General features: G+C 35.6%; 1 protein-coding gene across 6 annotated transcripts in view; it reads left to right on the top strand.

The window, feature by feature from the left end:
- Window positions 1-14,864, top strand: part of PPP3CC (protein phosphatase 3 catalytic subunit gamma) — a 104,225-nt gene that overhangs the window by 74,367 nt on the left and 14,994 nt on the right. For 4 of the 6 annotated variants that reach the window (XM_019466987.2, XM_019466985.2, XM_019466984.2 and 1 more), the window contains 3 exons: window positions 1,490-1,615; window positions 2,345-2,416; window positions 14,174-14,200. In XM_019466987.2, coding sequence (XP_019322532.1) covers window positions 1,490-1,615; window positions 2,345-2,416; window positions 14,174-14,200 — 225 coding nt within the window. The remainder of the gene's footprint in view (window positions 1-1,489; window positions 1,616-2,344; window positions 2,417-14,173; window positions 14,201-14,864) is intronic. The other 2 variants (XM_019466988.2, XM_019466986.2) reach the window with 1 other exon arrangement.

Here is a 14,864-nt window from a genome sequence, read left to right as displayed (position 1 = left end):
TATTCCTTTAGCAAACTTTTAAAGTCACAGTCCAGTTTACTGGAATTTTCTGTTGACTTTGATATAACTGGTAACTTTATCTTGAAACATTCTTATTTTCCTTGCTTTTTCTCAAATTTTTTTTTTTAGGAAAAAGAAAATGTGGCATCTGAACCAATGTCTGCTTGTACTCAATTACTCTCCACAGAAGTACTTCTTTTCTTGAAAGACAAGACCACTTGTCTTGCAAGACAATTCACTTCCCCTTTTCTTTTTCTCTCTCTTCTTCTGTTGCTTTTCTTTCTTGCATATTGGTACCAACAAGTAATTCTTAGTTCCAATGATTATGTGAAAGATCCTTAAGTCATAATTTTTGAAGATTTCTATTCCTATTTTTTTGTTTCCACTGGAAACGTACACAAAAACATTTTTTTTTATCCTTTCATTTATAATTATCCACTGTAAAGACCCACCTTTCACCTCTTTTTTCCTGTGTAGATTGAGGGAATTATTGAGTAAAATATGTGCATAATAAAATACATATACATGAAAACATTGTATCTAGTGGCAGGTTTTTAAGAGCAGGCAATCTTACTTTCATGTATTTTCTTCATGATGTACATTTTAGACAGCCAGTAACTTACATTTTGAGCACACTAGGCAATCATTTAATAAGCAAAGAAACGGGAACCAGGGAATGACCTGTATCTCATTTCTGGAGTACTTCATACCCGATTCTATTTATGATCACAATAAGAGTAAAGAGAATAATGCAAACAACATCACAGTGCTTTTGCTCAAGTCCAAGAAATTGGATTTCAAAACTTTTAAAATATGAAGAAAATTAGTTTGGTACCAAAGTATGTGTACAAATAAATAAACTGGTTAATTTAAACATTTATACAGTGCTAGCAATATACTGGCTGTGTATAGGGGAGATGGCTGTTTTAGTCCTCTTTATATATGTAGATTATTTAATCTACTTTTGAGCCTTGTAAATTGCTCTAAGTTTACCGTCTGTATCCCCCACTGTGAATTGATAATTGCTATGCTATAAACTCCCAGAGTTTATAAAATCTTTGGCTCTGGATAATGACTAGCAAAATAGGCTGTGTTCATTTAATGAAAAATGTTTGCCTTCAAAAGAGAGCTGTAATTGTAACCATTTGGCCTATAAAGGGAAATTATGACAACATTTTTCTAATGTGGAACCTGAGATTTCTATACATGGTTACTGTGCAGTGGCCCTTTGAAGTTTCAGAGCTCAGTTTCTTTTGTACTTTTATTATATGGGATCTTCAGATAACTTTGTTCCTTGGGGTAATTCTTAAAAGAATGAGGTGTATAAAATGCTTTAAGATTTTCCATCTGCTCTTAAATACCGAGGCCTGAATTTACAAATGGAGAGTAAGTTCCTGAATTCTGTTTAGTAGGTATGCAGCTGTATGAAGCATGCCAGTTGCTGTGTCATGTTCCTCTGTGCCAGATTCTCTTGCTTTTTCCTTTTTAGCTGCTGTGTTAAAATATGAAAACAATGTCATGAATATCAGGCAGTTTAACTGTTCTCCACACCCCTACTGGCTTCCAAACTTTATGGATGTTTTCACGTGGTCTTTGCCTTTTGTTGGGGAAAAAGGTAAGGAACTAAAGCATCTGGGCTATCAGTTGTCTTAATTAGTGATGGAGTACACTTTTATATTTGCATGAGTCTCCTGATGGTTCAGAAATGTTTTTCTTAAAGTTATAAGAAGTATTTTCGAATTTTCTTTGTTCTCTACAAAGGTTTTGAAATGGTACTTAGTTTTTAAGTTAAAGTTCTAGTCGATTATATTCTTCTTATTGTAAATATCAACTTAAAATAGCTATCCTACTGTGATCAAGATGTTAAAATAACATAAGTCACTACACCATTCCTTCAGGGATTTCTTCAGTGGTAAAGATATTTAAAAAGAAAATACTGTCCTTAGAATTTCATTTGTGCACCTATACAAATAAGCTATGCAAATATAAAATAAGTCTGTTGGACATAGACATGGTGGCTTAACTTCTTTGTAAAATGGTAAGAAATCTTTTCATGTACATATCAGTGAGGAAGAGGTTCTGGACAGCAGTCTCATGAAATCAAGTAATTAATGCAATAGAATCATCAAGACCGAACTTTCATCAAAGCAAGTAATTTCCCCAAATTCTATATAAACCCGAAGGTCTAGATTTAATGCTACTCTTTATGAATACTCTTAGTAGCATAATGACAAATCATTTTTGTCTATGTTTATTTAACATGTATGTTTAGACAGCCACATCATTATAGAGAAAGTACCTTAATAATTGTATAAATTTTGGGTTATTTTGTCTTATTGTATAGTCACAGAGATGCTGGTTAACGTTCTCAACATATGCTCTGATGATGAATTGATTTCCGAAGATGAAATTGAAGGTAAACTTGCCTTTTTCTCATTTGAACTAGAAATGAAGAAGTTTGGTTTTGGTTTTAGTTCGTTTTGAATAATTTTTTTGACTTATTAAAAAAGAATTATGTTCGTTCCAGAAAAATTAAATTTGAAAAATACAGGAAACCGTAAGTAAGAACAAAAAAGTTACCTATAATCCTGCCATCTCATAGATATCCACTGTTCACATCTTGATGTGATATTGTGTTACCTGTCTTTTGTCTTTGCATATATTTTCCCATTTTTTCTTTTTAACAAAAATGAGGTCATATAATAGTATCACAAACATTTATAGTTATTTATTTTGAGAGAGAGAGAGAGACAGTGCAAGCAGGGGAGGGACAGAAAGAGGGGAGAGAGAGAATCCTAAGCAGGCTTTGCACTGGACATTCAGAGAGCCCAATGTGGGGCTTGAACTCACAAACCATGAGATCATGACCCGAGCTAAAATCAAGAGTCAAGATGCATAACCAACTGAGCCACCCAGGTGCCCCTATAGTTTTTTTGTAGACTAATTTTTAACAGTTATATAGTTGTCCTTGTTGATAAATTTTTGTTTTAATCAGTCCCCTGCTGTTGGATGTTGGATTTTTCCAACATTTTTGTTTTAAAACCCCACAGTTTGGAAAATTCTCAAAGATAAATCTTTATACATTCTGTCAACAACCACTATTCATCACATGCCTAATATATGGCAAGTACTGTTTGGGTCCTTGCATACAATAAACTTATATTCTAGTGGAAGAAAGAGAAACAATAGATAAGTGCAAGTCAGATGTTGATATATGGTATGAAAGAAAGGAAGCAATATTAGGATGTTGAGAATAACATTTTCTTGATTATTTTCATAGGATAAATTTCTAGAAATCATAATTTAAATCAGATACAGATAACCTCTAGAAAGGTTGTACTAGGTTATATTTTTTGTGTGTGATGCATAGTTCATAGTGCTCTCTCCAATTATAGTTTTTATAATCTGGTGCTTTTTATATTTTAATTTGTATTTTTATGATGACTAATGAACATTTTTTGTTGTATTTGTTGACCATATATGTTTTTCTTTTGTGAATTTGTCAATGCATACCTTTTGCCCATTTTCCTACTGGGTTATGTGCACATTTTTTTGTTTTTTGCTTTTCTTATTGGCCTGTGGGCGTGAGGGATCTTTATGTAGTAACATTTTGTTATATATGTAGCCACGTATTTTTTTCCTAGGGTGTTGTGGGAGGTTTGATTTTAAATATATATTTGTTAATGTTTATTTATTTTGAGAGAGACAGAGACAGAATGTGAGCAGGGTAGGGGCAGAGAGAGGGAGACACAGAATCTAAAGCAGGCTCCAGGCTCTGAGCTGTCAGCACAGAGCCCATCGTGGGGCTCGAACTCACAAACCGCGAGATCATGACCTGAGCCGAAGTTGGACGCTCAACCCGGACGCTTAACTGACTGAGCCACGCAGGCGCCCCGAGGGTTGATTTTAAAGTTAGGTCCCAACTTATCTGAGAATGCAGAAGATTTTGGAAAGATGGTGGTACCTGAGTTCAAAACTCTGGCTGCCTCGTTTTCCAAGCTGTGTGCTAAAGTGATTCACTCAACTGTTAGGATAAATTATCTACGTCGGGGAAAGCCTAGCCTACTTTGGGCAGATAGAGTCTTAAACATATTTATGTTTTAGATTCCACAGTGAAGGTGAGGAGCAGATGGAGCATAGCTTGTGAGTAACTTTATGTAAGATAAGAGATCACTAGAAGGAACCAATTCTTTGTGAGGGAAGAGTACAGACAAGGAAAATTAAAACGAAATAAAGAATTTAAGTTGGAGGAAGAGGAAGAAATAGATCTAGTAGAATTTATATTCAAATTTAAGTGGACATGGAAGTTATTGTGAACTCTATTATATGTATTAAGAAAGGATTCTTGATGATCATAAAGGTATGCTTATAAAATTATGCCAAAAATTGCATATATATATACATATAAAAGGATTGCAAATATATATATTACAAAATTGCAAATATATATATTAAAGAATTGTTATAATAGCAACAGATTCAAAGCAATCTAAATGTCCCTCAGTGGAGAGGTGGGTAATTCAATTATGATATATCCATATGATTGATTCTCTACATAGAATATTATTTTCTTCATGCAAACCTCCTTTGTCCCATTCTCTTCAAGTCAGCTCTTATTCAGCTTATTGTAACATCCTCATGGAAGACATTTCTGACCTCCCTGACTAGATCCAATACCCCTGTCATGCTGTCTCATATCAACCTGTACCTCTCCTTAGCATTTGATAGAGTTGTAATTTTGCGTTTATTTATATTATTGTAAGATTAATATATTTTACTCCCACTCAACTGTCAATTCCCTGAATGCTGGGACACAATTGGTTTTTGGTTTTAGGGCTTACCAGTATAGCCCTAAAACCAAGTGTAGTGCAGTGAGCATGGTAAAGTAAATATTTGTTGAGTTAGATTCAGTGATATGAAGGGCAACTATTAAAAAAAGAATGGAGTAAGGCTATCAGTGCTAATATGGAAAATTTATTAGATATTCTGTTAAGTGCAAAAGTGAATGAATAGAATCCTGTCATTCTCATTTTTTACAGGGTGTAAAGATATCAGCTGATACATGCTTTTTAATTTTTTTTCTGAAAGGAACAAAGAATAACCATCTAGGTTATAATGGTGAATTGAACACACCTCTAATTCCATTCCTTCCTGAAACCACACTAAAACCACAATACAATTTTGGTTTTATTTAAGTGATATAAATTAAGGATTTCCACTTTAGTAATATCAGACTAGATAGTGTAAATCAACCCTGACTTAAGATCACTGCAAAAGCTACACACAGGATTGTAAAATTTGCTTTAAAGGCATTCAGAAAGCTAACAAAGTAAAATAATTACCAAGTTGAGATCTGGAAAAAGGCATAAATCCAGAGAGGTAAAACCAACATTTGGGACTATTTGTCTCCTGGAGATAATGAATTTCAAAAGAGAGGGTAAGAGGTTGAGCAGCCCTCTTGATAGAAGCTAAAAAGTTAGGGCTCATGGCTTGCTAAGGATGATATGAGTGCTGGTAAGTTTCTCCTCATTGGTTTGGGATCCCAGAAGGTCGCATCCATGTAAGTAAAGGTAAGGGTGAACTGGAAATAGAACAGCCCTCAAAGGGACTACAGTTTACCTTCAAATCATTTCAATCCATGAAATTTAAATAAAGTAGCTGCAGGCGCCTGGCAAAAGCAAACCTCTCTAGGCTAAGATAACATCATGTAGGGCCTTAAATTCCTACAAATAGCCTTTCAAATATAATACATGGCTCACAACCAAAATAACTAGGCATATGAGGAGATAGAACAACATGAATGAGAACCAGCAGAAACAGCAAAAAATAAAAACAGATGCCAGATTCTCCAGACATTGGCTTTATCAGACTGAACTTTAAAATAGCTATGCTAGGGGCTCCTGGGTGGCTCTGTCGGTTGAGTGTCCGACTTAGGCTCAGGTCATGATCTCATGGTTCTTGGGTTCAAGTCCCACATTGGGCTGTCTGCTGTCAGTGAGAAGCCTGCTTTGGATCCTCTGTCCCCAAACCCCCTGCACCTCTCCTGCTTGCTCATTCTCTCTCTCAAAAGTAAATAAAATAAAAAACATTTAAAATAAAGTAACTGTGCTAAAAACAAAACCAAAACAATGATTACTGTGTTCAAGATCATAAAAAACTAGGTTGAAGGGGCACCTGGTCAAGCATCAGACTTCAGCTCAGGTCACAATCTCACAGTTTGTGATTTTGACCCCTGCATCAGGCTCTGCACTGACAGTGCAGAGCTTAGTTGGGATTCTCTCTCTCTCTCTCTCTCTCTCTCTCTCTCTCTGCCCCTCCTCAACCTGTGCTTTCTTTCTCTCTCAAAATAAGTAAATAAACTTAAAAAAAAAAAACTAGGTTGAAAATTTTGGCAAAGAATTGTGAATTATAAAAGGAGATATAGCAGAGTTGATAAAGTACCAAAAGAAAATGCTAGGAAGGAAAAGTAAAATAAAATTTAAAACTCTGGACAGATGAATTAACAGATTCAATAAAGCTTAAACTGAGAATAAATGAACTAGGTAAGAAGTCAGAAAAAAACAATCTAGAATGAATGAATCATGAAAAGAAAAAATAAAATACCAAAAAGAAAGCCTAAGAGACAGAGGATACAGTGAACAGGCATATCATCTGTGTGTTTAGAGTCCCAAAGAAGAGATAGAGTCAGGGACAGAATCACTATTTGAAGAGAGAATGGATAAAAATTTTCTAAATTTGTCAAGACATTAAGCTATCGGTCGAAGAAGCTCTGTAAACCAAAGCAGAATGAATTTAAAAAATAACAATGACATCTTAAACGCATCATAGTAAAAGTACTTTGGATGACAAAAAAACTTGGGGTTGTAAATTCAAGCCCCAAGTTCAGTGTAGAGATTACCAAGTAAATAAATAAATAAACTTCTAAAACAAAACAAAACAAAACATGTCATACTTTGGTAAGAAATGGGTGTTACAATTTAGAGTAACTTTCAAGAAAAGAGAGTTTTTTTAAGTATGTAACTTTCAAGGGGCACCTGGGTGGCTCAGCTGGTTAAGCATCTGACTTCGGCTCAGGTCGTGATCTTGCAGTTCGTGAGTTCAAGTCCCACGTCAGTCTCTGTGCTGACAGCTCAGAGCCTGGAGCCTGCTTCAGATTGTCTGCCTCCCTCTCTCTCTGCCCCTCCCCCACTTTCTCTCTTTTTCTCAAAAATAAACATTAGAAAAAAAAAGTATGTAACTTTCAAGTTTTAGAAAAAGTGGAACAATAGAAAAATAATCCAGAAGAATGCAAGAAGGGAGGAAAGGTACATATAACAGTAAGATAAATAGAATAAATTATCATGGTAAATGTTTCAGAGATTTTATTAAATGTAAATGGATAAAAGACAAATTATCAAGTAGGATTTTTTTAAATTTTATGTTTGTTTTTTAACTTTATTTATTTATTTTGAGAGAGAGGGCATGTGCTCGAGCAGGGGAGGGACAGAGAGAGAAGGGAGAGAGAGAATCCCAGGAGAATCCCACTGAGGGGCTTGATCCCATGACCATGAAATCATGACCTGAGCTGAAATCACGAGTTGGACACTTAACTGACTGAGCCACACCCCAGACTTTATGTTTTATAAGAGACAAGTTCACAGCATAAGGATACAGAAAGTTTATAAGTAAAAGGAGAAGAATAAATAATATCATGCAAGTACTAACCAAAGAAAAGTTGTTACAGATAGAGTAATATTACATGAAGTAGAATCTAAAAAATAAGATGTAACAATTTTAAATGTATATACAATTAAATAATACGGCTTCATAATATATAAAATGAAAAATAACAGAAGTATAATGAGAAATAAAAATATTCACAGTGGGTAGTAGGAGAATTTAACACATACCTCTCAGTAATTGATGGAATAAGCAGACAGACAAAATTAGGAAGATCGTAGAAAATTAGAACAATGTAATTAATGAACTTGACCGACATATAAAGAACACTGCATCCAACAGGTGCTGAATACACCTTGTTTTCAAATACACATAACATTTACAAAAATTTACAGAGCTAAAAGCAAGTTTCAGACATCAAAGGATTAAAATCATAATGACTATGTTCTTTGACCACATGCAGTTAATATATAAATCAGTAACAAAAAGACAATCTAGAGCACCCTCATAATATTGGGAGATTTAAGAATATACATGATAGGGGCTCCTGGCTGGCTCAGTTGATAGAACATGCGACTCTTGATCTCAGCATCATGAGTTCAAGCCTCATGTTGGGCCTAGAGCTTACTTAAAAAAAAAAAAAAAAAAATGTATACAGGGCGCCTGGGTGGCTCAGTCAGTTAAGCGTCCAACTTTGGCTCAGGTCTTGATCTCATGGCTTGTGAGTTCGAGCCCCATGTTGGGCTCTGTGGTGACAGTGCGGAGCCTGGAACCTGCTTTGGATTCTATGTCTCCCTCTCTCTCTCCCCCTCCCCTGCTTGTGCTCTGTCTCTCTCTGTCTCTCAAAAATAAATAAACATTGGGGAAAAAAAATTTTTAAGTATACACACACACACACACACACACACACACACACACAAACACACTTGATAACCAATGAATCAAATAGCAGATGACGTTGAAAATTTGAAAGTATTTTGAGCTGAATGACTATGAAAAGTAGTACATATTAAAACTTGAGGATAGGCAGCACACCAGGCAGGCCTGGGTTTGGGACTGGAGCCTAAACCTTGTGGCCATGTCAGCAGATGCTAACTGGTTGACAGCAGAAGAGAGGAAGTAAGTTATACTTGACCTTAAAGTAACAGGATGGTCAGAATTAAGTGAAAGAGATGCCATCTACAAAGAATTCTTTAAAATTTTTATTTTTAAGTTTGTTTGTTTGTTTGTTTGTTTAAAGAGAGCATGTGTGAGGGGGAGGAGCAGAGAGAGGAAGACAGAGAATCCCAAGTAGGCTCCACACCTCTAACAGAGAGAGCCCCACACAGGGCTCAAATTCAAGAACCGTGGAATCATGACCTGAGCCAAAATCAAGAGTTGGACGCTTAACTGACTGAGCCACCCAGGTGCCCCTCCTTCAAAAATTTTAATCAGGCATTTGGCTTCATGTCCTGAGTTGCCCTTGAAGCAGAGAAGATGAATCATCACCCAGAATGGTTCAGTGTGTACAGCAAGGTCTGAGTGACTCTCCTCTGTCATGACTGTGGTGAACTGACCAAAAGATGCGAAAGTGGTCAAGCTTAATGACTAATCAGCTGCTTCTGTGTGAGTTCTTCCAAAATGCATATAAAATCTTGCATACGTCTTAGTTGCAATGTTTTTTTAAGGCATCTTCCATGAACAAATTAAGTTGTAAATTTAGTTCATCTTATACTACATTTGTAGTATAAAATCAGTGCTTAAACTCAAACCGATTTAAACTTGGGGGGGGGGAACAAAAATTGGATGTATCTAAAGCCATGCTTAGAGGAAAATTTATAGCTTTAAATACATATTTGGAAAAGGAAAAAGGCAGAAAATCAGCATCTATCTCAAAAAGTTGACAAAGGGTAGATAGCACTTTACGCCTAAAGAAAATAGATGTCATGAAATAAAAAGAATATTGTTACAAAATAGGAAAAAAGATACAGAAAAGCAGTAATAACCAAATTGTGCTCTTAAAAGAGACTTAATAAAATTGATAAATCCCTGGTAAGACTTACCAAGTAAACAAAATGGAGACATCGGACCCTACAGACATTAAGAAAATAATGAGAATAGGGGTGCCTGGATGGCTCTGTGGGTTAGGCATCTGACTTCGGCTCAGGTCATGATCTCCCAGTTCATAGGTTCGAGCTCCTTGTCAGGGTCTGCGCTGACAGCTCAGAGCCTAGAGCCTGTTTTAGATTCTGTGTCTCCCTCTCTCTCTGTGCCATACCCCCATCAAAAATAAATAAACATTTAAAAAAAAATAATGAGAATAAATTTATACCAGTGAATTTTAAAACTTAGATGAAATGGACGGATTCCTGAAAAACGTAACTTACCCAAACTGACACCATATAGAAAATCTTAATAATTACAGTCCTACCAAGAAACAGGATCTGTAATTTAAAAAAAAATTTTATGAAGAAAATTCCAGGTGAAGATAACTTCACCAACAGATTTACCAAACATTTAAGAAAGAAACAACATCAATCTTAAACAAATTCTTCCTGAGAATAAAAAGAAGAAATGCTCCCCTATAATTTAGTGAGGTTAGTATAACTGTGATCCTAAAATGTGAAAGGACATTAATCCTAAACAAAACATCATCAAATTGAAACTAGCAATATACATAAAAGAATTCTGCCTCCCAACCAAGTTGGAAGATTTAACATTAAAAATTTAATCAGTATTACTAATGTAAAATCTTAATACTAGTGGAAATTGCGAGAGGGGTGTATGTGAACTCCATAGAGTCTTCACTACTTTGCTGAATGTCTAAAACTATTCTAAAATAAAAATTTTATTTAAAAAATCAGTATAATTCACTGCATTAAAAACCATAGATGCAGAGATAGCTTTAGGTAAGATTCATCCTTCTTTTGCAATAGATCCATTAATCTAGGCTTAGAGAGGAATTCTTTAACATATTTATAAAAGCCTATTGCAAACATCATATGGCAAGATGTTGAAAGTTCTCCTTGGTGATTGGGAACAGGTAAGGATGTCAGTTATTAATACCTCCATATAATACCGCATTAGAAGTTATACCCAGTAGGGGCGCCTGGGTGGCTCAGTCGGTTGAGCGTCCAACTTCAGCTCAGGTCATTATCTCGCGGTCCGCAAGTTCGAGCCCCACGTCAGGCTCTGTGCTGACAGCTCAGAGCCTGGAGCCTGTTTCAGATTCTGTGTCTCCCTCTATCTCTGACCCTCCCCCATTCATGCTCTGTCTCTCTCTATCTCAAAAATAAATAAACGTTTAAAAAAAAAAAAGAAAAAGAAGTTATACCCAGTATAATAAGGCAAGAAAAAGCAACATAGGGTATAAAGATTAGAAAGAGAGAAACAAAGCTATCATTATTTATAGGTGATTTGACTGTGTATAGAGAAAATTCAAAGGAATTTATAGATTGTTAAAATCAACAAGGGCATGTAGCTGCTGGATACAAAGTTAATAAGCAAAAATCATTTGTGTTTCCATTACCAGCAACAAGCAAAATGAAATTTTAAATGTGCCATTTACAATATCCTCCCTAACAATAAATCTGACAAGTGGTGTGTGATACCTCTAAGCAACAAACTATAAAACATTATTAGAGAAATTAAAGGAGATCTAAATAAATGTAAAGAAATAAAATGTACATTGAGTTTTGGAAAACTCAATATTGTAAAGATATGTTATTCCCAAATTGATCTGTGGATTCAGTACAAAGTCAACTATTAACAGACCATTTGACTGTAAAATTTATATGGAAATACTGAGGATAGATTCTAAAATTTGTATGAAAATGCTGAGGATAGGTTCTAAAATTAGTGTGGAAATAGTTTAAGTCTTGAAGAAGATCAAGGTTTACTGCAAAGCTAGAGCATTTAGGATTATTAGTGCAAGGACAGATGGGCACTGAAACAGAATAGAGAATCCAGAAACATCACAGCATTTGTGGACACTTGATTTACACCAGAGGTGGTCCTGCAGAGTAGTGGGGAAATGATGGTATTTTTAATAAGTGTTTTGGGGATATCTGAGAAAAAAATTAAACCTGACCCATATCATATTTCAAACACAAAATAAATCCCAGACAGATTAATACACTCATATATGAGGGGCACCTGGGTGGCTCAGTCGGTTGAGCGTCTGACTTCAGTGCAGGTCATGATCTCGCAGTCTGTGAGTTCGAGCCCCGCATCGGGCTCTGTGCTGACAGCTCAGAGCCTGGAGCCTGTTTCAGATTCTGTGTCTCCCTCTCTCTCTACCTCTCCCCCACTCATGCTCTGTCTCTCTGTCAAAAATAAATGAACATAAAAAAAATTTTTTTAATAATTCATATATGAAAGGCAAAAAAATAAAGCCTCTAGTATTTATAATACAAAATATCTTCATGACCTTGCGGGAAGAGGACAATTTCTTAAATACAGGTCACAGAAAACACTTACCATATGGAAACTATTGATAAGTTGGACTACATTAAAAGTAAGAATTTATGAATTTATATTTATCAAAAGACCCTTTTAAGAGTGTGAAAAGTCAAGGTACAAAGTGGGAGAGGGTATTTGCAACACAATCAACAAAGAGCTCACTTGAAGAATATATGAAGAACTCCAGGTCAGTTAGACGAGACTTGAATAAGTACTTCACAAAAGAGAATATCAAAATGGTCTGTGAAGATATAAAAAGATACCCATCCACATTAGTGATTGTGAAAATGCAAATTAAAACCACACTGGCTGATTCTATACACCCACCAGATTGGCTAAAATTAAAGATGAATTAAAGATGACACCAAGTGCTGGCCTGGACGTGTAGCAGCAGGAATGCTCATACACTGAAATATAACTTCGTACGTCCACTTTAGTAGATAATATCTAACTTATCCAAAGTTGAACATATACATACCCTGTAACTGATCGTTCTAATTCTAGGAATGTACTTAACAGAAATAGCAGTAAAGAGAAACGCATAGGAATATTCATAGCAGTTGAATTCACAATAGCCAAAAATTGGAATTAGACCAAATAACCACTGATAGTAAAAAGGAAAATTGTGGCATATTCATATGGTGGAATTGTATACAATAATGACCATGAACTACAATGGGCAAAACATGGATCAGTCTTACAAACATAATGTTGAGCAAAAGAAGCCAGACACAGAAATACATATTTGATTGTTCCAAATACACAAAGTTAAAACACAATGAAAACCATAGTGTTTGTGGATACCCACACACTTACATGGTAAAACTATAAAGAACAGCATGAAAGTGATTTCAATAAAGGTCAAGAGAGTGATTTTCTTTGGGAAAAGAGAGACATTTTACATTTGTTTTGTGCACTTTTCTGTATGTTTATCATACCTCACAATAAAAAAGTGATAAACCTAGAAAAATGTGGAGATTTTTATAGGAATTTTTAGAAGCTGGGAAACATGAATAATTTGTGTTCCTCACTTAGCTAATTCAAGAAAGCTAAAGTAATGTGGAATGCTGAATTATAGCACAGAATCCTCAAAAAGCAAAGGAATTGGTAGTACCAGTTTCTAGAATTGGGGACTGGGTTAGGGGGAGTAAGGGGATGGGCACTGAGCTAAAAAAAAAAAAAAAAAAAAAAAAAGACTGGGTAGAAGCTGTTTCAAAGGCAGTTAAAATCCTAATTGCCACTGGGCAGTTGCCTCTCCTCCAGGTCTGGAGGCTAATCTCTAAAAAAAGTGTAACCAAAGAATTTCTGGGCTAGGAATACAGCTGAGGGCATCATTACCTGGCCCCAAACCAGTGAATTAAGCAGCCATGTGCATCCTCAATACTGATAAAGAGAATTCCCTAACAAAAGTTCACCCTGATCACAACCTGTAAAGCTCCAAGTCTGCAGTCTACCTGGCAACTCTGAGAGCCTTTTAGGCCCTCATTCCTAATCAGGAGCCGACACCAAGGATTACCATCTACCTCAGGAAAGTCTTGGAGTCAGTCAAACAACAATACAAACAGCAAAAAACAATGTGAATGAGCTTGAGATTCTCAAGAAAATATAAAACTTAAAAAAGGAAAACCTATAATATCTCCAAAAAGGTATAGGAAGATAGTGAATCCGTTAAACAAAAACATCTTGCTCTTATTACGAGATTTGTAGGCTGTTCATTCTGTCCTTTGTTTTTTGTTCCTTGTTTTCAGCATCGTTTTGTTTCCTAAGTAATATCTTTTTCTTTGTCTAATTTTATTTTCATGATTTGTGGGGATGGGATATGTTAGATAAAAACAGATGTGAAATAATGTAAAACTATAAACTTTAAGAAATGGAAAACTGCTGACAAGAAGTTTGTAATTTAATGTTCTATCATGATACCAAGGATGTCTCTTCTGAGCTGATAAAGATAGTAGCCTGCTTCTCTCATTGCATTTCACTTTGATTTTTTTTCTCTCTTCCATGTAAACTTAAATTTCTCTTCTCATATTTCTATCTTCATCTCCTTGTTTCTTGGTGTCTCTTCTCCCTGAAGATCACTACATTTCAAGCTATCGGAAAGGTATCCGACTAAAATGTGCTAAGAGCTTACTACTCGCTGTCTGTCACATACAGTCTATTAATTTTATTGGATCTTTTTAGTTGTAGTTGAGTAATTTCAGACAGGCTCTCCATCCTCCCTTTCTGTTTTAATGTGAGTGTTTTCTCTGGACCTGCCATATAATTCTGCAGGATATTGAGAGCTGGAAGGGTGAGGAAGGAGAGACCATGTTTCTCTTTCTGACTTTTGAATGTGGTCACCTGGTGCATGCCTGGACCTTGGCTTCTCATACGTGAGCTGTTTCCTGAATCATAGATGGGAAAAGGCCATAAAATGTTGTGGTAACTTTTTTTGATGTTGCTTTATAAAGACCTTACCCATCATCATGATTTGTACCACACAGTTGTCTATGGTAGGCAATAACTCACCAGTCTGTGAGTAAGTGAGGATTATAGAATGAAAGTAGCCCTCACTAAGTTCAGGAGAGCTAGCTGTATATATGCAGAAGACAACTGCTTGAATCATCACTTGCCATTTGGCAGGCCAAACCCTGCATCCTAAGGTGGCCCACAGCATTTGCAAAAGAGATCTTTGCTGTAGCAACTGTCTTTGTCTATGTGTATATTTCATTCTTTGCTGTGTTCTACATTTCAGAACCACAAATAAGTTCCTACCTTTCATAGAT

This window comes from Panthera pardus, unplaced genomic scaffold, assembly GCF_024362965.1.
Source record: "Panthera pardus isolate Hobbes unplaced genomic scaffold, ASM2436296v1 HiC_scaffold_13, whole genome shotgun sequence".
In the NCBI taxonomy this organism is placed as follows: Eukaryota; Metazoa; Chordata; class Mammalia; order Carnivora; family Felidae; genus Panthera; species Panthera pardus.
This window is presented reverse-complemented; position numbering and strand designations above follow the sequence as displayed.